Below are 25,762 nucleotides of genomic sequence, written 5' to 3' on the forward strand. Positions count from 1 at the left end.
CAAACACAAACCATAAGAGCCATGATAGACTCCGGGGCTACCGGATGTTTCCTGGACAAGCAGGAAGCAGAAAGGCTAGGGATTCAATTAACGCCCAAGGAACAGCCCGAACTCGTTTTTGCGGTCGACGGGAAGGAACTGGAGTCGGGACCCATCCGATTCGTCACCCCGTTTCTCTGGATAACCATAGGAGGGGACCATGGCGAGTGGCTGCAGTTGAATATAATACAAGCTCCCCGATGCAACCTGATCCTAGGTTTGCCGTGGTTACGAAAACATGAACCTACTATCGAATGGTCCACCAACACCATCTCGTTCCACTCCGCCTCATGCCAACGACGGTGCATCAGCCCTAACCCACACCCGAACCCGGTCCGAACCTCTGCTCAACATGTGGCAACTGCCGCGGAAAAGGACGTGACGCTCCCTACCTGGTATCTACCCTATAAAGAGGTGTTCAACGTGCAGATGGCGGAAGAGCTACCCCCGCACCGAGAGTATGACTGCCGCATCGATCTAGTGCCAGGCGCGGTTGTTCCGTGTGGTAGGATATACGCCCTCACCGGGCCAGAAACACTCCATTTGAAGGAGTATCTAGACACCTACCTCCGGTTGGGGTTCATCCGTCCCTCCCGGTCGCCCGCAGCGTCCCCGCTCTTCTTCATCCCGAAGACCAGTGGTGAGCTGAGATGTTGCATCGACTACCGCGCCCTCAATGCGCTGACGATTAAGAACAGATACCCCTTACCACTGATTCCGGTTCTCTTGGAGCAAGTCCGCGAAGCGCACATCTACACCAAGCTGGACCTCCGAGGGGCGTATCATCTGGTGAGAATGAGAGAAGGCGATGAGTGGAAAACCGCCTTCAAAACACGGTTTGGACTCTTCGAGTACTTAGTGATGCCCTTTGGACTGTGTAACGCCCCGGCGGCCTTCCAGTTTTTCCTCAATGAGGTACTACGAGAATTTCTGGATAGGTTCGTCGTGGTGTACATTGACGACATCCTGATATTTTCCACCACCCCGGAGGAGCACATTGTTCATGTCAGGCTCGTGCTACAAGCATTGAAAACCAACCGCCTCTTTTGTAAACTCACCAAATGTGAGTTCCATGTTACGACAGTGGAGTTTCTCGGAGTTCACCTAACCCCCACAGGACAGGTCATGTCCGTCCGAAAGGTGCAGGCGGTGGAACAATGGCCCCAGCCCCAGTCAGTCAAGGAAGTCCAAAGCTTCCTTGGCTTTGCGAATTTTTACCGCCGGTTCATTCACCACTTTTCTCACCTGGTATCACCTCTCACCAGACTAACGCGAAAGAACATGTCATTCCACTGGTCTCCCGACGCCCAACGCTCGTTCGAACAGCTCAAGACGGCCTTTACGTCTGCACCCATCCTGAGGCACGCCCGGCCCGAGCTCCCCTTCATAGTGGAGGCAGATGCGTCCGACGTCGCCGTGGGAGCTGTCCTATCCCAACGCCATCCAGACACCGGCCACCTCCACCCAGTGGCCTACATGTCCCGGAAATTGAACCCCGCCGAACGCAATTACTCTGTGTCTGAAAAAGAACTTCTTGCGATCCGGGAGGCGTTTGTGGAATGGCGACACTGGCTCATGGGAGCTCAGCACCAAATCACTGTTTTCACGGACCACAGGAACCTCCAGTTCCTGCGATCAGCTCGACATCTCTCTCCCCGGCAACGTAGATGGATGTTGTTCTTCGCAGAATACCACTTCATAGTCACCTACCAGCCTGGCTCACAAAACCAAAAAGCCGATGCCCTCTCCCGGCAAGGTACGACCAACATGCCGACAGTGGAACCAAAAAGGGCTATCCTGTCCCCAAGTCAAGTGGTAGGAGGGGTGACAACAGACACCTTTCTGAGGGCAGTGAAGCGCGGACTCGCCACATTCTCTTGGAGATCTTGGTTAAAAGGACACAAGGAATGGAGCCTACGACATGGCGTCCCCATGTGTGGCTCCAGAATGCTAATCCCCACGCTTCCTCTGCAGAAGCTCGTTTTCCATTGGTGCCATGAACTACCCTGTGCAGGGCATACGGGAGGAACGAAAACCCTGGAGAAGGTATTGAGACAGTTCTGGTGGCCGTCAGTGAGACCAGATGTTTTACTATGGGTAAAACGCTGTGACGTCTGTTCCCAAATGAAATCAGACCATCGTAAACCACAAGGCCTCCTACGTCCACTTCCTACACCCCAGACACCATGGGAAAGAATCTCGGTGGACTTCATCGTTGGATTGCCCAAAGACCAGAACTGTACCGCTATCGTGGTGGTGATCGACTACCTTACCAAAATGGGACACTTTCTACCGTGTAAGCAGGTACCCACGGCAGGGGCATTGGCAAAGCTCCTGTTGGTGAACGTGGTGCGACTCCATGGCCTTCCTAGCGGCATTGTTTCAGACAGAGGGTCCCAGTTTACGGCGCGGTTTTGGAAGGTCTGGTGTGCCGAACTGGGCATTCAGTCATCCTTGTCCACCAGTTTCCATCCCCAGACCGACGGGCAGACCGAGAGACTTAACCAAACCCTGAAACAATTTCTCCGGTGTTATGTGGACAAGGCATCAAACGCCTGGGTGGACTGGTTGTGGGTTGCCGAGGTCGCCTACAACGACTCCGTCCATACATCCACACAACACACCCCTTTCTTTCTTTCCTCAGGGTACCATCCTCGATTCACCCCATTTCAACTCCCTCACACGAATCTCAGCGTTCCAGAGGTACAGGACAGGCTTTCGGTGATTCGCTTAACCCTCACCAAGGCCCGTGAGACCCTGCGACTGGCCAAAGCCCGATACAAACTTCATGCGGACAAACGTCGCAGACCCGATCCTGTGTACCATAAAGGGGATAGGGTATGGCTCTCCACTAAAAACATCAAATTCAAACATCCCAGCGTCTTTAATCCGAAATTCATAGGTCCTTATCCCGTGGTGAAACATGTCAACCCGGTATCGGTGCAACTGAAGCTCCCGACCCATTTACGCATTCACCCAGTCTTCCATGTCTCCTTGCTTAAACCCTCGTTCAGTCCAGTGCGTAGGATTCCCGCTCCCGTATGGGTTCGCCATGAACGCGAGTACGTGGTGCAACGCGTGCTGGACTCCAAGACTGTTCGGGGTAGACTCTGGTATCTTCTGGCTTGGAAGGGGTATGGCCCGGAGGAGAACTCCTGGGAGCCCGCTTCCTCCATCCATGCTGCTCGCCTGGTGGCGGCTTTCCATCGCAGGTGTCCTGGTAAACCGGGACCAGTTCTCAGCGCCTCGTGAGGGGTGAGGGGGGATGTGCTGTCACGATCCGCGCTCGGGTGGCGCTGAGTGACGAATCTCCTCTACCCCTGGACTACGGCCGAGCAACTCGGCGACCGCAAGAACTACATCCCCCAGAACTCCCGGTAGTTCCCGTCCCACGTGACAGTTCACGTTGCCGGAAACGCTGAAAAGCGGCCAATTCCGGGGAAGCAGTGCCGATGATTCTCTGAAGCCTTCGGTACCGGAAGACCCGAGCGGATGGTTCCCCTCAGCGGCTTGAACTCCAGACCACGAGAGACTCCGACCACGCCTCTACTGCTTCCTGTTCCTCGCTCGGCAGCCTGTGAGTACTTGAGACAGGAACAGCCCGACTTTAGCCCCTTTCGACTTAGACGCGACCTCGGACCTTCGAGGGAGAGCGCTAAGAGGCAGACAACGCCCACGGATTTCCGGGCATCTCCACCTGGGGGTTTCGCTCCTCTGCTCCCGGCTCCTCCTGGAGCATTGAGTAGCAGCGAAACGCCGCAGGCAGCGCCCACGGATTTCCGGGCATCTCCACCTGGGGTTTCGCTCCTCTGCTCCCGGCTCCTCCTGGAGCATTGAGTAGCAGCGCAACGCCACAGGCAGCGCCCACGGATTTCCGGGCATCTCCACCTGGGGGTTTCGCTCCTCTGCTCCCGGCTCCTCCTGGCGCATTGAGTAGCAGCGAAACGCCGCAGGCAGCGCCCACGGATTTCCGGGCCACAGCTTTCCCATAGTATCGCGCTCCTCGGCTCAAGACCTTGCTGAGCCTAGAGTAGCAGCGCAGACACCTGACAAGATCAACCTCCACCTCTTCCGCGAATCTGAACGCCACAGCGAGGTTCTTACAGTTCCGTGACGTAACGGTGCTGGAGACCTTCGTGCGCTCGGAAAGGAGGAGAAGACAACCCTTCTCGTTCCCTCCACAGTAGACGGAAAGAGACGACCGGTAAGAGAGCTACACACAAGGGGGAGCCAGGGGAAGGGGTAAAGGGAGCCATCACTCATTGTGTGTTTGTCTATTTCACAGATCTCCCGCCCAGCCGTCCCTATCCGCCCTTCCCTCGCTCACCTACCCCTTTCGTCCGAGTGTATTACACATCCGCCGGACTAGGGGCAGATGGGAGGTGGACCCCTTTTAGCTTCAGCGTCATCCTGAGGAGCGAAACCAGTGGGATCCCGACAACATCTCTTGAGATCCTGGTAAATTCTGGATTGCTGTGAGGGACGAAGATAATCAAGGTGTAAACGGTCCTCGGTTTTTGACAAATGAAATGAGGACTCCAGCAGTGGTTGAAAACAGATCTGAAAATGGATGTAAAAACGCTTAATCAGAGCAAGTTGTAAGCACCTCAAGTGAATGTGTGTACCGTGAAGAACGCTGGCCTAATGGTGCAAGAAAATGAATACTGAAAGAAGTGCAAAGAGTTGAGGAACTTGAAGAAGGTGAAATAAAGCAAGACGAGCAAGGTGATAGTGATAACCAATAACCAAAAGACCTAAGAGACATAATGTATCTAACAGAAAGTATGCAGGTCCTGAATGGTCATATCTAGTTGATGTCCAACAAGCTGAGCCATTACATACAGAAGTAGTTGTTAATCTGGCAGATTGCAAATTAATTTTTAAAGAGCATCCATTTACCTGAACTAATTAAAGCTGAGATAATCATTGTTGGATAAAATCTGATGAAATATTGAACTGATATTCGAACTGAGATCTCCAAGTTAAAGTCTGGGTATTTTGTACCATAGATATCCAGTTGAAGATATTAGGTTTCCTTAGGCACCCAGTTGAAGATTTAGGATTTCCCTTTTAGGTATCCAGTCAAAGATAGTAGGTTTCCATTCCTGAACTAAGCCTGACAATATATTAACTGAAATTGTTACTTGGTATTTTCTTAATTTTTTTTTTTATAAAAGGTTTTTATTGAACAGAAAAAAGGATACAAGCATGGGCCTACAACCACCAGGGCCGGCCGCTAGAATCAAAACGGATCACACAGTGTTAAAGTCATCAACCGACCCATGGTCCCCAGCCCATTACAGAAGCTCCGGATACTCCTAAGGGAATCAGGATACATACATTTACCATAAATAACAACTAAAAACAAAAGGCGAGGCGTAGTGACATGAAGTGGGCATCAGACTTCAGCAGGGGGACCCTACATCCGACCACCAGATGGCGGTCAAGGGAAAGGAGGACTAAGAGGTCAGGGGGGGGTCACGGGAGAGCCAGGTCTACACTCGGATATTCCAAATACGCAAGGAACCATCAAGGGTCAGGGGGACAAGGCAACCTCGGAAGTGTCCACCAGGGGGGGGGCACAGATATTTCCCCGATACTGATTCCATTGCCCCCAGATTCTACCCCATGCCCCCGGTTTACCACGAGCCACATACACAGTCTTCTCCCTGAACATGCACCAGTCCATGTTCTCCTTCCATACAGACACGGTGGGCGGCCGCTGGGAACCCCAAAGCTGCGCTATATCTCTCTTGGCAATCATGTTCCCCAGGGCCGCCCACCGAGTCTGGGCCGCGTTATAATCATTGGGCTCCCACACATTCAGAACACAGCGACGCACCTCCGGCAACAGAGCGACCCCGGTGACTTGTCCCATTACCACATGCACCCGGCGCCAGTATTCCGCCACCTCGCGGCACTCCCAAAGGATGTGGAGAAAGGTGGCACTAAGTCCACAGCCCCGCTTACAGAGCCCGTCGTCAGAAAATCCCATCGAGACCAAACGGGGACCCGTCACGTAAACCCGGTGGAGAATCTTAAGCTGGACCAGACGGAGACGGGCCGGGATGGCCACCTCCTTAGGGGACGACAGTGCGGACTGCCAGTCCTCGTCGTCCAGCTCCACCCCATCTCCCGTCCATGCCTCCCGAAGACGCACCAAGAGGTCAGCCCGATTATTAATAAGTTTTTTATAAATTAGAGAGATAGTGCTGTCAGGCACGTGACCATCGAGTATGCGGTCCTCGAGGGGCGAAGAAGCCGGGACCTTGGTCCCTACCCCAAAGACCGAGAGCAGGGCATGCCGAACCTGGGCGTAACGGAAGAACTCCCTTTCAGTAAGCTCGTATTCACTCTGGAGCGCCGCGAAGGTTTTAACCGCGCCCTTGATCCATAGGTCTCCCACTCTGCTAATACCGATCGTGTCCCAACGCTCAAAGCCTTTCGTTTTCCAGAGGGTTCCCAGTCGGTCGGAGGCAAATAAAGGAGTGGCACATGTTAAGCGCTCACTCCAGCCCATGGCTACATTAGCCGCCTTCCAGATCCTTACCGCAATCTTAGTAGGGCCCGTAAGGGTCCTTCCAGCCGAGCGGGAGTAAAGCGCCCTATTATAGTCACCGCCAGGAAGCAGGAATTTATCCATCTCATACGCCGGGTTCAAGCCAGGCGCATACGTGGCATGGTTAATGGCCGATAGCTGTGAGGCCCAATAGTACCTTCTAATGTCGGGAAGCGCGATGCCCCCGTCGTACCAGGGGAGAGTAAGCTTTGCCAGAGCGATACGCGCCCGCCCGTCCCATACCAGTCTCCTCTGCAGGCTCTCCACCTCCCGAAAGTAGGCCACCGGAATGACGTCGAAGGAGTTCTGAAGTGCATAAAGGAATCTGGGAAGGGACATCATTTTAAACAGTGCTGCGCGACCAAGCGGGGACAAGGGCAGCTTACACCACCGAGCCGTATCCTCCCTCAAACGCCGAAGTGGAAGCAGGAGGTTCTGCTCATAGCGAACCGCCGGATCCAACGAGACGTACACCCCCAGGTATTTAAAGCCGGACAGAGATAGTTGGATCGGAAGCCGAGGCGGCAAGAGAGGAGGGCCACCAGAGATAGGATAGACACAGGATTTAGACCAGTTAATCGTCAAACCCGAATTTCTCCCAAAGGAAGTAAGAACATCAAAGAGAACATTAAGCGACTGCCGCGGCGAGGTGAGATACAAAAGAATATCATCCGCGTACAACGAGACCCGATCCTCGAAGCCCGGGGCCCACCGGATCCCTCTGATCGAGGGCTCCCAGCGGAGCCAGGCAGCGAGCGGTTCCAAGGCGAGAGCAAAGAGCAGAGGGGACAACGGGCACCCCTGCCTCGTACCCCTACCGAGAGCGAAAGGCCGGGAGACCCTCCCATTGACAACCACCTGAGCCATTGGTCCAGTGTAAAGAAGCTTCACCCAGCCAAGAAATCCCTCCCCAAAGCCGAATTTGGTCAAGACAGCCCAGAGGAATGGCCACTCGATGGTATCAAAGGCCATCGTGGCATCCAAAGAAACCAGTACGGCTGGTTCGGAGAGGTACTCCGCCCTAGCGAGGGCGCCGTGGAGACGCCGCAGGTTAAGAGCGGTGTTACGATGAGGGATGAAGCCGCATTGATCAGGATGGATCAGATCACAGATAACGCTCAGCAAACGATTGGCGAGGACTTTAGCCAGTATCTTAGGCTCGGCGTTTAATAGAGAAATAGGCCTGTAGGAGGCACAGCGGTCTCGTGGCTTACCTTCCTTGGGGATCACGACTATAGTAGCCAGACGCTGGTCGGCGGGAAGGGAACCCGTCTCGAGGGACTCCTGGAACATACGACGGAGGAAAGGCGCGATTTTATCAGGGCGCAACTTATACAACTCAATAGGCAGGCCGTTGGGACCCATAGCCTTGCCAGAGCGAAGGGACCGAATCGCGGTGGCAATCTCGTCCACGGACAAGGGGGTGTCCAGCTGTTCACGGTCCTCGACGGACAGGCCGGGCAAAGCAATATCCCGCAGCAGAAGGCGAGAGTCTTCCTCATCCCTATCCGTCACCGGGGAGTACACGGCCCGGAGGTGGTCAGCGAAACACTCCACAATCTCACCAGGCTCAGTCACACACGCTCCGTCCGAGGCCCGAAGCTCCGGGACCACACGATTCACTCTCTCCTTCTTGTCCAGCCAAGCAATCAATTTACCCGCCTTGTCCCCGGCGTCATACAATCTACCCTGCTGCTCCCTATACATAGTCTTGGCAGCATCAGTAACAAGAGACCTGTATTCAAACTGCTTCAAGCTGAGGGCATGGAGCCCGTCCGGAGTGACACCCGCCTCCAAGGCCGACTCCAGCCCCGAAATGTCAGTCTCCAGCTTCACCACTGCCTCACTCTTGATCTTCTTAGCCACCACTATCTGGGAGAGGGCGTGTCCGCGGAGCACGGTTTTAAAGGCTTCCCACAGGGACATTGCGGACGACACCGACCCCTCGTTTTCAAGGAAGTATTGGTCAATCGACTTGACCAAGCTGTCGCGAGTTGTAGGGTCTCGCAGGTACCAAGGGTTAATGGGAGCGATCCGCCCTGCAGACCGCGACCCGGTGTCAAAGAGCAGCCACAGCGGGGAATGATCAGAGATACCCCGCGCCAGGTGCCTAACCTCTCGAATCCGAGCAGTCTGGGCCGCGGGCATAAGGAAATAGTCTAATCTGGAAAGACTCCCATGCGCCCCAGATTGAAAGGTGTACTGACATTGTGTCGGATGCATCAATCTCCAACTATCTACCAGACCGAAGGTCTCCAATAGTCTGCCGAGCCATGCCTGGGCAGCGGGGAGGGCCCTGGGCGGGTGACGATCCAGGTCACCCGAAAGCACCGAATTGAAGTCCCCGCCCATAAGCAAAAGACTGTCGGGAAGTTCAAGCAGCATTCGACCCAAGTCCGAAAAGGTGGAGTTCTGGAGGCCCGGGGGGACGTAAACTGAGACCAAGGAAAGGGACTGCCCCTCCCACCTCCCAGTCAGACCCACATAGCGCCCTCTATCATCCGAGACTACCCTGGTGATCTCTAACGGAAGTGAGGATCGCAGGAGAATGCCCACCCCTCTAGAACCTGTGGTGAAACCAGAATGAGCCACGAGGCGGTATCCCCCCCTGTTCATTGCATGACAAACATTACCAACCAGATGCGTCTCCTGTAAAAACACCACATCAGGAGCCAGACGACGCAAATACTGCAGCACAACACCCCGCTTGATACGGTCCCCCAACCCATTGACGTTCCATGACATCAACCTCAACCCGTCCCCCCCCATCCCCTCCAGTAGATCAAAGGTCCCCCAGCCAGTAGCACAGCCCCCGAAACTGGACAAAAATCAATACCTCGCCCTGAAAACAAAAAACACACATCAAAACAACTCCTCCCACCCCCCAACCCCCCCCCCCAAATCCAACTCCCCCCACCCTGCACCCCTGCGGTCCAAAAAACCACCCCAACTTGCAGTGTGCCTGTCGCCCTACTAACCCCATTCTACGAAAAGACCCCGGAGGAGGAAAGGGACCCGTCCCCGCCCGCCCCCCACACAGGTCATAGTGAGACAAAATGAACAAAAGAAGTAAAACCCAACCGAACAGTGCAAAATGGCAAAGTCAAGGACCAAAAGTCACTCCAAAGGGGACCCGTCACCGTCGGTACCGGCAGAGGGCCCAGGCCGGTCACCCCTGTCCGGCAGCGAGTCCAGCCAGTCACTCACAGTCGCGGGAGAGTCAAAAAAGGCAGTCCGACCCTCATGTTCCACTCGAAGTTTTGCGGGATAAAGCATAGAGTACTTAAGGCCCAGGTCACGGAGACGACGCTTCACCCCCTGGAAACCCATCCGCTGTTTCTGGACAAGTTGGGTGAAGTCCGGATAAAAGTTAATTGACGAGTTCTCATGACGAACCGGGCCGTGGACCCGTGAGGCCTGCAGAATCGCATCTCGGTCTCTATAGTGGAAAAGTTTGGCTACAATAGGCCTCGGGGGGGCCCCCGGCCGCGGTCGACCGCCCGGAACTCGATGGGCCCGCTCCACGGCAAAGAACTTACTTAGGCCAGCGGGGGCCAGCTGTTGGAGGATGAGTTCCTCAACCAGGAGGTCAACCGGGCGGTTGTCGGAGGACTCCGGTACGCCTATGACACGGATGTTATTGCGTCGGGCTCGTCCCTCGAAGTCCTCCAGCCGCCGGGCCATCTGATCGTTAGCCATCTTGATGTCGCCAAGAGTGGTCTGCAGGTCCAACACATCCGCACCAAGGGTGGAAGTCCGCACATCGAGCGCTTGAACCCTCTCGTTGGTTTTAGAGAGATCCGCCCGAATTAATGTGACATCGATTGCCACCGTGTCGATTTTACGGGCCAAGGCCTCGTACTGCGTGGCGATGGTCTCCCTGATGCCATCAATGGTGCCCATGATGTCCTGCAGGGACAGCTCCGGAGAGACGGACGTGCCACCACCGGCGGCGTCTGGGGGGGCGCCGGCCGCTCCAGGGGACCCTCTGCCATGAGTGTAGCGGTCCATGTTGTTCGACTGGACCGGTCCCCCGCGGAGGGAAGCTTTAGTCTTGCGCCCCTCGGGGCCCCCCTTGCCCCCCATTTGGGCCACGCTCACCGAAGGGGACCGCCGATCAAGGGTCGAATGGGCACCGGCACCGCAGACGGGCGCCTCACCAGAGTCCGCAATATAGCGGTGTGAGGGGACCAAAGGCAATGGGCACACTAGTAGCAGGCGGAGACAAAGGCCTCACGCAGAGGCCTAGGAAACACCCAGCCACACCAAGCGATTCCGCCGTCCAGCCCCTTCAAAGTCCAAAAGTGAAACCGAAAGTGATGGAGCGACCACTGGCACAGCGCTGTAGCCGCTGTTGTTCAATTACACCCCGGCTCCACAGTTCGCCCTCGCACCGGGCACCGCCGTCGGGTGGGTCCCAAAAGTTCAGACCACGATAAATCAGGATTCCCAGGTCCGATTCGATTTCTGAAAGGAGATCCGTGTTCAGCCAGCCTTCATCTTCCAGATTCCGTAAACTATATCAGGATAATCTCAGGATAAATTCCGAGGAGCAGCGAGGGTCCGGGGAGCCCTGTGCTCACGCGACCATCTTGGATGCGCGCTAGGCTCCTCCTCCTTAATTTTTGATTTTACACCATAATGTTTAGGGGTTAGATTTTAAATTTTTCTTAGTATTTTAGAAAAAGAAACATGGCAAACGACAAAGACATTTTATGAAAAAAATTACAATTAGTTTTAATTATATTAATATTCATAGTGGATTTACTAGTGGGACATAGCACTTCTTTTGGACATGCCCCGCCCAAAATACATGTCAATCATTTCCCATCAGGATTAAAAAGGGATCATTACATATTACAATGCAGTTTATGCCAGTATATATACATGGTATTAATAATACGTTACATATTGACGTTCTGTCTCAGAAACATATAATGAAGGTACGCAAGTGTAAACGAAGGAAAGGGGGAGAACGTGATGTAAAATGAGTAGAAGTCCTCCCTCTGATATCAATAGATGTACAAGTGCGCTGAATAGCAACAAGTCTCATTTGCCATAACCATGTTTGTAAAGGATATGCATCTGCTCAGCTAAAGAAGCTACTAGTCTAGTGGCACATCATTGTGTGACGGCAATCACCCATGCCTGCGTGACAAATGTGTAATATTTTAGTGTCAGAGAGTATCAACAGTCTCGCGTATTGCACCTATGTCCCATGGGAGCTAAGTGGGTGCCCATCATGGTGTCACTTGTATATGACCACCCGTTGCCATGTCAGCTATCACATCAGGGTCTTGGTGTGCGAAGCGAAAGTCCAACAATATTGCATCCCATGCTGATGCCAGTGGTTGCATACGCAACCCAATCGCGTCATCTCGGTGGAGTGCAACACTCTCCGCCTGTGCCCAGCACAGGAGGAAATTATACCAGGCCTTAGCTACTGGGGGGGTCGCGGGACTTCCAACGGCGCGTGAGCAAACGCTTAGCCACTACCAGTCTTAGATCTATATATCTGGACGTAACCTTATGTCTTTTAGACCTGTGGTAAAGTCCCAGGATGCACACCTCCCACGTCCAGTCCAGTGTTCGTTCCGTGCATTGCGCTAGCCTCCTGGTAACTTCACCCCAATATGGTTGTATAGCCGTGCAGGACCACAGCACATGTAAAAGGTCCACACCCACCTCGCTACATCTGGCACATTGCGTGTCAGTACGATTAAAATATTTATTTATTTTTGCTGGCGTGAGGCATGCCCTGTGCAATTGTTTAATACTGAATGAGTCTAAACCGCATATTTCGAGGAATGCACGTGGGGCCTTCAAGCATGCTACACCTTTCACGATCTGTGACGGGTCTTCAAAGGTCCGCTTCCCAGTGAGCACGCAAAGAGAGCAATGGTGGTGCGGTGTGTGTTCTGAGTGATTCCGCAAACCACTTAGTGAGGTGGCGACCCATACCTACCTCGTGCAAATATTGTATGGTGAGATGCATAGCAGGTTCCCGTGCCATATTTCCCCAGTGTGTGCTCAGCGTGCGAGTCATTGCAGCATGAAGTAAGAACTAGCCTTGCGGGAGGCCAGAGCTCTCCGCTAAGTCTTCGAAGGGGACAAGATGTCCGTCAGTATATAAATCACCAACCATTATTACGCCCGCCTCTTCCGATGATGCGAGTTCCGTGCTGGATATCGCTCGATGTCGTCTGGGGGTGCCTAACAGGGGCAAGGACGGTGCATAATGTGTAAACCAGTGCGTGAGGCGAAGGCAACGACAATAGCACTGATAAACCTCCTTTAATAGTAGTTCCGTAGGTGAGGCGCCCCTCTTGTTAGGGTGGAAAAGTGCCACTATCTGAGATTTGGTGCGCCCAGATGACTGTGTCACACTGAGAAGTGCCTTGACTGAAGAGATGCTGCCAGGACTAACAGGAGATTGATGCATGTGACACTCCCAGTCCATCCCCAAAACACCACATAAAATCTCTGACCTGTAGCGACATAGGGCTGCACCCTCACATCTGCCATCTCAGTCTAGCTCACTGCCAACTGTTTACTACCAGTGAACCAGAACAGCATGTCTCATACAATGTTTGCACACTGCAGAGGCACATGTGAACTCAAGAGGGAAATTATGACTTTGGCATACTGTGCTTTACAGTCCTCCCAGATCCAAACTGTCAGAATGTGTTCAAAACCAGGGACTGGCTGTCTTATAGTAATGAAGCACTGACACTATGACAAATGCCATGTGGAAAAAGATTCAAACAGACAGTGAACTGGGCTAAAATAATAATGGACAACAAATTGGGCTGATTGTAGGGGAGGTTTGCTACCTGTGGAAATAAACAAGTAGATCTTATGGCCATATTGACACCTGATTTTTTTTTTAAACACACTGCCATAAATGAAAGCAGACCCAATTCAGCCAGGAGACTCCAGATTTTTAAGCCAAAAATGGCTCTATTTTATCTATCTCTCACCTAAAATTTTAATTTTGTTCAATAGGGAGCATAAATATACATGTCAAATTCAGGTGGGAGACTCCCGATTTTATAAGCCAAAAATTGTTTCTTTCAGTTGTCTACTGCCTGAAATTGCCCGTGCTTCAACATAAGTTAATGGGTAAACTACAGACCCCGATTCCTTTCCAAAATCTCCTGTTTTCCAATATCAGAATTTTGGCATTTTTGCATAAATCCCATTTTTTCACTTTCTCCCTCTTTCCTGTTTTGAAATGTTGGTTGGTATGTATGCACTGCATGCACTGCGTCATTCTGTCTTGACATGGAATTTAACATCGAACAAGCTCCCTGGGAGACAATAAGTGTGTTCTTTTTGGTAGGAGTGCACAATTAGTGCCCAGTCAAAGCCTGTAAATATGTACTATATATTTGTCCAAACATGATTGCTTCAACTTTTTTAAAAACGTACTTTTGAGTGAATTTGCATCTTGTATACATAACATGTATACAACATAACATAACACAGGCCCATCAGCCCCTGCAGTGCTGGGGGGGGGGGAGCTGCAGGGGGGCCCCCTTAGCACAGTACTCAGGCCTGAGACCCCCAGATTGAATATGGAGCAGGGGCTCCTCCGTGTACCTTGCGGGGGGGGGGGCCCCTTCAACTTTCGCATACATGCCAATAGACCTGATTGAGGTGGGTGACTACCGATTTTTCAAGCCAGAAATGGCTTCATTTTAGGTGTCTCCCGCCTGAAATTGCGTTTTCTACAATAGAAGTCAATGTGGAATTTTCGTTCTCCTGATTTTTTATTTTAAATCTCCTATGTCCCTGTCCTAAAATGTTGCCATGTATGCTTTCGCTACGCCACTGATACATGTAACGCTAACCACCAGTATCTGTAGTAGACATATGTACTTACTTACTACCATTATTATGAGTTGAGAGTTTTTTCGATTTGTATCTGTTGAGTCAGGAGCCAACCGAGGTTGGTAAAAAAAGGTTTATTAAGTATAAAGAAATATATAAGGCCCACACGCAGGTGGAACAAGTTCAAATGTAAGTCAGAGGTGAAATGACGAACATTCTAAAACGTCACATTTATAAAAGGAACTAACGTCATGGAAGTGAATGAATGTGATTGGTAGAGAAAGGAAGAAGGGAAAGAAGGTAGAGTGAGAGAAAGAAAGAAAGATAGGTGGAAGATAAGAAGCACAACATCTCACCGCTTTACAATAGAAAACACAAATTTAGTACAAAACAAAATCATCAAGGTGTTTAGGTTGTCTTAACATTCTTCTACTTAAAATGTTACTATCATGTGAAGAACCAGGTAAGTTACAATCGCTAATGTTGTCTGATTCTTGTTCATCTAACGGAATGACTATAGGTGATGAACCTTGAAATCCAAAATCATCTTTCCCTACAAAATCATGAACATCATTTTCAAAACATTCAGGAAATATGTTAGAATGAGATTGGCTTAAAGTAACATCTCTATTGAAATTGTCATAGAAATCAAAATTTGATTCAGAATCATTTTTATCCTTATTTTTAAGTAGAATTCTTTCTTGACCTGGTTTTAGACACACCACATCACTTTTACTCCACCAACCTTTATCTCCAAGGAAGACTGAACCTTTTGTAACTTTTATAACTTTGAATGGTCTGGTAAAAGTCGATTCACCTTTTTGTACTTTATTAGGTTTTTTGATGATGACAAAATCACCGATATTAAACGTCTTATTTTTAATTTTGTTTGCTACATCATGGTATGCTTTAGTCAAAATTTGTTTATCAACTATTTTTTGATGTATATTTAATTTTGAATCATCAATTTTGGTACATTTAGTTTTATCTTGATACCAATGCATAAGTTTTGGTGTCAACATAGTATTACTTTTTCTCCCTCTCATGAGAAAGAATAGAGTTTGTCTAGTAATGTTGTTCACTGTGTTGTTGTAACAACAAACTTTTTCTTTAATACATTTCTCTACTGGTAATTTAGATGCAATGGCTAGTTGAATACCCTATTAACCCGTTCAACCTGACCATTAGAAGAGGAGCTGTACAAATGTGTTTTTTCTTGTTTAATGCCTACATTTTTTTTAAATTTGCACATTTTTGACGAAACTAATTGGGTACCATGATCAGAAACCAAAATTTTTGGTTGACCTTCAATTGCGAAAGTATCTTGCAAAAATTATATCACAATGTCAGTGGTAATTTTAGACAAAAACTTGTAGTGAATCCACTTTGTGTAATAATCAGATAATACAACAAGATATTTACAATTTTCTTCCATAGATACAAAAGGTCCAGAAAAGTCAATTGCAATTTTTGTCCAAGGGCCTTTTGGTATGTCAACTAACTGCAAATCATTTTTACTTACTTTCCAATGTTTATCTGCCCTCAGGCACTCTTCACAAAAGTCAATGTGGTTGTTGACATCTGAGTTAATGCCAGGCCACCAATAGTATTCTTTGAGAATGTGTTTCGTAGCTGTTGATCCTGGATGTCCCTTATGTGCGATGCAAATAAGTTTTTTTCTAAGGTTGTTTGGTGGAATGAATAAATAATGTCTCATGAGTAGACCATTAACCACAGTCACTTCATCAGATAACTGGTGATAACATTTCAAGTCATTATTCAAATTTCGCAAGGGAGGCCACTTGGTTTTAATGAATTCTATAACTTTTTGCAATGTGATGTCATTTTTTATATTTTCTATCCATTCAGCTTCTGAAATATCACCGATACTTAGTATAGTAGCATCAATTGGAGAAACAACACATTCCACTTCCTCCTTATCATCCTCTCCAAAGTAGTTAATAGGCATTCTTGAAAGGAAGTCTGCCCAAGAATGATCTTTCCCTGGAATATAACTTACTTTATAATTATATTCTTGCAGTTTTGCAATCAGCCTTACAAGTCTAGATGAAGCCTTATTATTACCTCTTCCTGATCCTTCCAACATATATATTAATGGCTTATGGTCAGTAACAATTTCGAATTCTTTGCCCCATAAATATGTTTTAAGTTTTTCCACTGCCCAAACACACGCAAGGGCATCTCTCTCAATGGTACTATATGCCAATTCTGCTTCTTTTAGACGTCTTGAAATGAAACCAACAGTTTATTCTTGTTTATTCTTTTTTTGACTGAATACTGCACCAATGCCTATAGCACTAGCATAAACTGTTAACACATTTTTACTCTCAGGATCATAAGGTAATAATGTTGGAGCACATAGTATAGATTTTTTAATGTCATTGAATGCATGAATGTGTTCTTCCTCCCATAAAACTTTTTCTCCTTTCCTTAAAGGTTTCCTTAAAGGATCAACTTTTCCAGTATACCCTTCAATAAACCTTGAATAGTATTCACAAAGACCCATAAAGGATTTTAAAGTGTCTTTATCATTTGGGCACGGTGATTCTTTAATAGCTTGAACCAAGTCATCTTTTGGTTTAATAAGCTGATATCCTAGATAATCAATTTTATCTTGTGCAAATATACATTTTTTTTTAGAAACTGTCATACCTTTCTCTTTTAATTTATTTAGTACCTCACATAGAATTGTATTGTGTTCATCCATCGTAGGAGCATGTACTAAAATGTTGTCCTGAAATTTTTCGACTCCTTTATCATCCTTGAATATAATATCCATCATTTTTTTAAATACACTTGCAGCTGATGCAAGTCAAAAAGGTAGTCTCACATATCTGTATGCTCCAAATGGATTTACAAAAGTTGTGAGATCCCTAGATTCCTCAGCTAATTTTATTTGATTGCATACTGACCTAAGATCGATCAATGAAAAATGTTTAGACCCACTTGTGGATGCTAAAATCTCATTTATTTTTGGTAAGGGGTAGCAGTCCACAACAATATTTTTATTTAGGGATCTCAAGTCAGCACACAATCTCAACTCGCCATTTTTTTTTTTAGTAACGACAATGGCAGAAACCCATTCAGAGGAATCAGTTTCCTCTATTACACCCTCTTCACAAAGTTTTTGCAGTAACGACTTTAGCTCTCTCCTTACAGATAAAGGTACTTGCCTAACTTTGTGTGAAACAGGTATTGAGTCTTTTTTAAATTTTATTTTATGCTCAAATCCTCTAACACAACCAATGTGATCCTCAAAGACTTTTTTGTTATCTTCTAGGACAGTTTCAAGTGTTAGGGATTTCTCTTTTACACTAACACTGTTACAAAAATTTTCATCCAAAACTATTGGTTCATCTGATCCAGGCTTTAAAATTACACCAAGTTTAGCTAGATCTTTCCAACCCACAATGTTGCGTCCTTTCTTGGATACATAAATTTTAGTAAAGATTACTCTACCTTTAAAATTTAAGTAATCTTCGAAATACCCAACCATCTCAATTTCAAACTCCCCAAAAGCCTTAGGGTTTACATCAGTTTCTTTTAAATCACAATCTTCCCAGAGCTCATCAAAAGTCTTGTCAGAGATTATGGTTATGGGTGACCCAGAATCAGCCATTATCTGTAGCTCAACAGTACCAATGTGTACACTACCCAAAGGAGCTCTAATTCTATTTTCTTGTGCATCAATAGATAGCACGATATTGGAACACATTTCCTCGTCAAATTCTTCTAATGCATTTACTTTCACTTTACTATTACAACTACTTTTAATATTTTTACACGAAGAAGTAATATGACCTACTTTTTTACACTTTCCACATCTCTTACCAAGTCCTGGACATTTTTGAAAGTTAGCTAAGTGTTCTTTTGATCCACATCTGTAACAACTGTAATGTTTACCTTCTCTAGTATTGTAACTTCTGTTTATATTTTCATATTTATGTTCATTCTTCTTTTTTTCCTGTAATGCAAAAACGTTAGTAGTTTTTGAATTATCTCTAGACAATTCAATAGTGGATAATAAAGAACGTTCAATCCCTTTAGCAATGTCAATAACTTCTTGTAAAGTAGGATTTCTACAGGCCAATAAACGTTCCTGTATTTTCTTTGTATAACAATGGAAAACGAACTGGTCCCTTATATAAACATCTACCATGTCTTTGAATTCACATTTAGTTGCAAGTACTCTTAGTGCAGCAATGTATTCTTCAACCGTTTCACTTTCCATTTGCTTGCGCATTGCAAATTTATGTCTGCCAACCATAATGTTCGGCTCTTCAGAAAATTGCTTTTCCATGCGCCTTACAGCTTCAACATATTCATCCATATCATCTATCTGTCCTGCTGTTTGCTCAAACTCTGGTAAACTGTCGAATATTTCCTGTCCAGCATTGCCAAGTAAGCCAAACATGATAGCTTTCTTTCTTTCTGCACTATATTCTTTCCCATCAATTGCCACCAAATAGTTTTCAAATGCTCTATGCCAATTTTTCCATCTCATAGGAGGTTTTCCTGCTTCATTAAGAAAAAATGCTGGTGTGCAGATTGCATTACTTTGAGCCATGACTGTCTTTGTTACACTTTTATTTTCTATTTCTTCTTTTATTTCTGTGTCACTCATTTATAAATATTTTGCCAAAAATGGAAATATTTTTAAAGATTTATTTCAATTTATCTTTTCTTACCGATGTTATGTAAAACTCTCCGTTTATTTTCAAGTCTCTAGCCAGTATCAGTTTCCTTCGTGAAGATTTGCTTTACTCTAGTCAGTTTCACATGAATTAAAATGGTCGCACGCTAAGCGTGTGCGTGCAACGTAAATACGGAGGCTTGATATGTTCAATCGTAGTTCAGATGGTAACGCGGAGCGTTACGTCACTAGATCGGCTTGAGGCAGGGCACAGCACGATCGCGCTGACACACCAACGGCGTTCCCAACCGCCAAAACGATGCTGCTTTAGAAATCAAATCCGCATTAATAATGTACTATTTTTTTTACGCGCTAGCAAAATAAACGCGCTAGAAGAAATACCTTATTTTCCTTTTTAAGCCCATAAACGGTTGAATATTAAATTTAAATAATATTCAAGATGTTACTCATAAGTTTTGCGTCATGGGTCTCCAAATGATCCTCGTCGCCAAAATTGTTGAGTCAGGAGCCAACGGAGGTTGGTCAATAAAGGTTTATTAAGTATAAAGAAATATATAAGGCCCACACGCAGGTGGAACAAGTTCAAATGTAAGTCAGAGGTGAAATGACGAACATTCTAAAACGTCGTATTTAAACAAGGAACTAACGTCATGGAAGTGAATTAATGTGATTGGTAGAGAAAGGAAGAAGGGAAAGAAGGTAGAGTGAGAGAAAGAAAGATAGGTGGAAGATAAGAAGCACAACAGTATATTTTATTGAATTCATGTACTCTGAAGTCCTTATGTAATGAAACTGGTTCTTTTGTAAAGCGCTATTACACCTTTGGTTGAAGTATGGGTTATATAAAAATAAATAAATAAAATACTCAAAAGCAACATGGGGGTGGAACCGCTGCCCTTCTTCAGTAGTGTCTTAAACATATTTTTCTGTTAACCACATAAGGTAAGGGACAAATAAGCTGTCAACCTCCTAACGGCCAGAGTTGCTGAGTTTAGAGCTGGGGAACCAGGCTCGACCCTCGGCACCGGCTCAGCATCCTGTGCTACTGGGCAAATCACTTAATCTCCCCTGCCTACCAAAAACGAATGTGTCCTTGAGTAACATAACTGGTGTGCATGTAAAGCGCTCTGAAACCTTCTGTTCGAGTTCGCGCTATATAATTACACAGAAAAAAAGACCTAGTCAACGGGAACAACCTGAATTGGTGTCGTCTTTCTTTTATGTCTTTGGCTATCATTCTTATTTCATTGTCCTTCTTCTGTGTTTTTTTCCCCGCAGTCCCTTGTCTTTATCTATGACTGTTGTGTGTCCCTCAGTTTTTGAATGCAGCGCCATTGTACAGGAAAGCTCACCAGATACGTGCAGGCTCTGAAATATTTGAGCTTAAGAATTGACCATTGGAATGTTGTGCCAGTATGAGGATGAAATCCGGTCCTTGGAGGATGAAATCCTTCTGCTAACAGATAAGTGCCGCAGCCAACGGAAATTCACGCATCACAAGGATAAACACCTTCCGTTGTCTCCGCTTGAAACGTCTCAAAATGCAAGCGATCTGGAGGGAGAACTTGAACTGTTGGAGGTAGAGCTCGCGTATCTCAAAGAGCTCACAGGCACTGAATTCACAGAGTACTCGAGGAAATCAGCGAAAAGAAACGACAACCAAACCTTGTTCACGTACAAGCTAGCAGGGTATTGCGGCTGCCTGTATTTTACCCTAGAGTTTGAGCTCCTTCGTAATCTGCAAAATGACAGTGCTTCCGCTGTTGTTACAGATATGAACATCGTAATTGAATCGGAGGACGATTTCGAGCTAAGAACATTTGTATCCAGAATAGAAGAGAAGAAAAACCTATTGCTTTTCTTTCGTGCTTTCTCGGCATTCTCTGAATGCTGTATGCATCGTAAAACAACTTTTCGTCGTTTCAAGGAACGGTATCCTGTTCTTATCAGGCTGCCAGAGGGATCTTCCGCTGATCATATGGTTGTAACCAATCCACAGTTACCCGGAAGTGAATTAATAATTGTCTGGCAAATCCTTGTCAGTGAAGAGGGGACAGTGACTCCAGTATTGCACCTTTTGACTAAAATCCCCGAGCAAGCTCTTGCACTTGACAAGAAGAAAGTTGTAGAACGCGCCCCTGCAGCTTTCAGAACTTTGTTGAAAGTGTACGGGATTGAAACAGCCATTGAAAAACTCATACAAGCATTTGCTATGTTGGAATAAACGTTTTGGAATCTTCATTTTTAAATATTTAACAACCCCTCACCCCCTTTAACAGTTTATATCTACAACTGTGGCACCACCTACTAGACTACATATCTAAAAAAAATAACATTTATGGAAAAACCAATAAATGCAATGATTAATGTATGATTATAAATGGAGTTTTGAAACCGCCAGCAGATTTTCAATATCTTGTGATTTTGATAAGATAGGAACACTTGAATTCTGTTTGAATTTTCTGTTGAGGTACGACCATCGTTGTACATTTTGACTATCTAGCTTGCCTCATAGCTCTTTATTCATCGAAACACCCAATAATTGCTTGGAGTCTACTATTGACCAGTGACGGGGTGGATTGAGAACATTGTGCTTGGTGTTTGCTGGTGTGGTTCGCATCAGATAGTGGTTTCTGAGACCCAGGGCGCAACTAGACCTGAACTTCGGGGGACGGGGGCTAAGACTCCCAGCCCGGGCTGGCCCTAGCACTGGTTACGCACGGTGCAACAGTCTATTTTGGTGCCGCTTACCCATTTCCTTCTCCACAAATTCCCTCACTACCACTCGCCAACAATGCACCTCATCTCTCTATAGCCCCTTTCTGACAAACATTACAATATTTTTTATAGGGCTACTCCTAGTTTACTCCCACTCAGTTCTTTGATCTGCATGGTACATGTTCTTTGTAGCAGGCACATTAACCCTCTGCGCTGTGTGGGTGACAGCAGTGCACAATGAGCGATGTAGTAGTGTGAGAGAAGGGTGAGATGAGTGACTGCAGGGTGAGTGAGGTGACCATATGAATTTGGGTGCGGATGTAGGTGCATAGTGGGTCGAATTAATGTATGGTTAGTGATGGGCTTGTTTGAGTGAGATTGCAGAATGAGCAGTGAGGGAGACAGGTGAGTGAAGTGTCACATGAGTGCAGGGTGAGTAGTGTGCTTGTATGACTGTGAGTAGTGTGCTTGTATGACTGCAGGATGAGGTACAGGGTGAACAGCGCAAGTGCATTGTGAGTGCACAGTGATCACTGAGTGAGCGGTGTGCTCATGTAACCGCAGGGTAAGTGGAGGGAGAACTGTGTGAATTAATGGTGAATGGCATAAGTGCAGTGTGGTATCTGTGAGTGCAGGGTGAATGGTGTGAGTGCACGATGAGTGTAAAAGTGAAGGGTGAGAATGAGGAGTCAGTTGTGTAAATGCAGGGTGCATTCCCAGTCAGAGAAGTAACTCAGCATGTTATTAAGGACTGGCGTAGGGTTTCAGATAGAAGTTAAACTATTTGCTATTATGGCATTATTCAGGGACAGGGCCGCACTGGCCATAGCGGGCACCGGGCGTTTTCTCAGTGGGCCAGAAGGGTAGGGGCCTTTTTTGAACCGATGGGGTCCGTTTTGATACAGGGGGCTTCATTTTGTATCAATGCTACAATATCAGGCAGCTGTACCAAAAGCTGCTTCAGTGTTTTCTAGGCATCCCCCCTCCCCCGTCATGGCTGGTTCGACTCAATTTGCCAGGGCCGGTGTGCGTGCCGTTCCCAGTCTGGGCCGGTTCAGGGATAGAGGGTGGAGGAAATAAATATTGTGCTCCTCCTGCAAGAAACTTCCAGTCTTGTGATTAGGGTTGCAGCTCATAATATTGATGTCCCAGAATGTACAAAAATAGGCATTCACCTAAAGCTTATTTTCAGAACTTATCTGTGCATACGAGGAACAGCAAAAACACATAAAAGCATTTCTAATTGTGTTCTATGGCTGCCTGAATTATTCATGACTGATAAAGGGAACAAAGACAAAAAAGTCACATTACGAATGAATACATACAATTTTATTTATAATCCTATTATTGTCAAGACGAGGCCTTTGCAGGCTCTTTAAACAACAAAATGGCTGGTATTTTTCTTTTGGCAATCCTACTTAATATTCCTTTTCATGAAATGCATTCTCACCCTACTGCAGTAAAAGTAAAATACAAATGCAAGGAATAGGCAGAGTGGGGGCCCAGGGGGTACTGGAACCTAAAATAAACAAAAAAGTAAGCCCTGTTAACTAGTTTACAAAGGTATGTAAATATGCAAATGGTCTTTTTCAAAGATCTGTGAGAAACTCGAGTGTCGGAGATAAGACCCAGACACTGCCCAGCCGAATCCACAGCAGCCCGGGCTGAGACACGACTGAGAAAGCTTACCTATTAGCATCTGCCAGACCGCCATTCTACAACACACTCGCTCGGACGCAAGTCACGGTACCCCGTACAGGGAGGACTTTCCCGGTCAGTGTCTCTCCACTGGTTATGGGAAAGGGACATTGTGTTACGTTCTAGGGACTAAGCTCACAAAAACTTTCTCGACACCGCATTGATGAAAGATTTTCTGGACCATTCAGTGTGAGAACTAAACATGATTTTGAGCGGTTTATGAAGAGGCGATTATCACTGTTACCTGGCAATATTTATGTGCCAATCAATAAATAGTTGTAATTAGGGCAGCTTTCTCAGCATATTGCGTTGGCTACATTTTCTGTGGAATACATTAAAGCTTTACTTGCCATATTAATGATGACATCTCATCAGAACACTGAGGACCTCGCACATGGTTTCAGGAATATAAGAGCCTTAAGAAAGTCGTGGGGCAACTTCCCCGTTTACGAAACGTTTTCGCTAAAGCTTTTGGGATTGTCTTAAGAAGAGGTCGAAGCACTGAACAATAAAACAACACTATTCCACTCCTGTATTGTACACTGTACTAGACTCAAAGTGCCTCACAACGTTTAAACATTGCCTAAACAATGTGTAGAGTCCTTTGGTAGCGTGTGTTATTTAAATGGAGTGATGCAGTCACTAAACCAGTCAGTCTGTCAGGATGACAAAATCAAAAATGTAATTGAACTAGTTGCTCAGTGGCAATTAATGACATGGCATTCATTGGATTCATTCTGCTGCAGCATGGACCCCCACAAACTCCAAACCAAGGAAACGGCCAAACGAGTGGTTACTTAACCAGATATTAGAGAATTCATTTGTATTATTTTGTTGTGAATAAAAGTGTGCTGAGTGCCTTATGAAAAAAATATTGGTAATCTTGTGCCTAGTTTTGAAACAATATAAAACGCCACAACTGATGTTACAAGGGAAAAACAGGCCTTTAGTTCTAAGGCGGTAGTGGAATGTGTGGCGCTTACTTTGACTAAGCATTCATTATGTCACTTTATGCTGGTCAAAACTGAGTGGCATGGAACCTTACCTGAAGAATGATATGTCTAGCTACCATCATAGACTTTTGACGTTTTTAGGCTCAATTTGTTTCCACGACTCCTAGCTCCCATTCGTAGCTGCTATAAAGAATCTGGCTTATCTGTATGTACATGTGACCATGCTTCCATAGCCGATACTATGCACATAGTGACAATCTGTCCTAGGTTTAGTAATTTGCATTGCAAACTTATACAGTCCCTTTTGTCATCTATGAGGTTTAAACAAATGAGACAGGCGCTCTTGTTTCAACCCCCTCAATGTGGTTTTAGGTCTTGCTTAGGCAGCACTTGCGCTGTCTCTGAGACATGCTGTACTCAGAATATGGGCTTGAGGATTTCCCCGTTACTTGTGTTCCTGCGCTCCTTGTAGGCACTATTTTCTGTTGACTTCTGGCTTCTGACACATAATTTGCATTTCTTTGTTTCTTGCTCATCAGGCAGGCACCTATTCCATGCAATCCCCCCCTACATCCCCTTTTTAGGTCGAGCCTAGCACAGCGCGCATGCGCTGCCCTAGTAGAGGGCCTCTTTGAATCGGTCTGAAATTTTCTGAAACTCGTGCGTGTGTTGGCCTCCAGCTTGCGGGAGCGAGCAAGGGCGCACAAGGTGCCATCTGTTCTGGAGGGTCGCTTTCTCTTTCACGGCCGCGCTTGTTGCATTTCCAGACACGCTCTCACATTATTAATCTGTTCATTTTATCGCTGCTTGTAATGTTTCGCACACGCTCTCCCCTTCTCGCTGCTGCAACTGGCTGAAGGTTGGAGTCTGACGCCACTCCAACAGACGTCTTGCTGGCTCTGGAACGTGCCTTTGTCAGACCGTGTTAGGAAGCGCGCGCGAGTCAGTTGTAGAAAGAGCTCGGCGAAAAAGAATGCGCATGCATCAGATATGTCCCAAACGGAGGTCCTTTTGGAGTCAGGATAATGTAGGCGTTACAGCGGAAAAGGAAAGGGCTTTTGCCTGACTCTAAAATGGTTCTCGCCCCCGAGGCAGTTTTGATTCTCGCCAAGAGTGTGGCTTCTGTCAGTACTCCAGTGACAAATAGGAGAGGAAGGGGGCACGCCAATGTTATATTTTCCAGTATGATGTAAGATGGACACGTTATCCTTCCTTTACTGTTCTGCCCCAGTCACGCTGCTATTTACATGTGGGACGCGAGTAGCCAATGAGGGTCTTGAGTGAGAA

The 25,762-nt window shown here is 46.9% G+C and overlaps 1 protein-coding gene across 1 annotated transcript; it reads left to right on the plus strand.

Moving 5' to 3' along the window:
* The first annotated feature begins 20,391 nt into the window (after positions 1–20,391).
* CENPP (centromere protein P) lies at positions 20,392–24,394 on the plus strand. The gene has a single exon (XM_085640998.1). The coding sequence runs from the start codon at positions 20,509–20,511 to the stop codon at positions 21,328–21,330; it is 822 nt and encodes a 273-aa protein (XP_085497124.1). The 5' UTR covers positions 20,392–20,508; the 3' UTR covers positions 21,331–24,394.
* The last annotated feature ends 1,368 nt before the right edge of the window (positions 24,395–25,762 follow it).

Source organism: Triturus cristatus, chromosome 2_2, assembly GCF_964204655.1.
Source record: "Triturus cristatus chromosome 2_2, aTriCri1.1, whole genome shotgun sequence".
Classification (NCBI taxonomy): domain Eukaryota; kingdom Metazoa; phylum Chordata; class Amphibia; order Caudata; family Salamandridae; genus Triturus; species Triturus cristatus.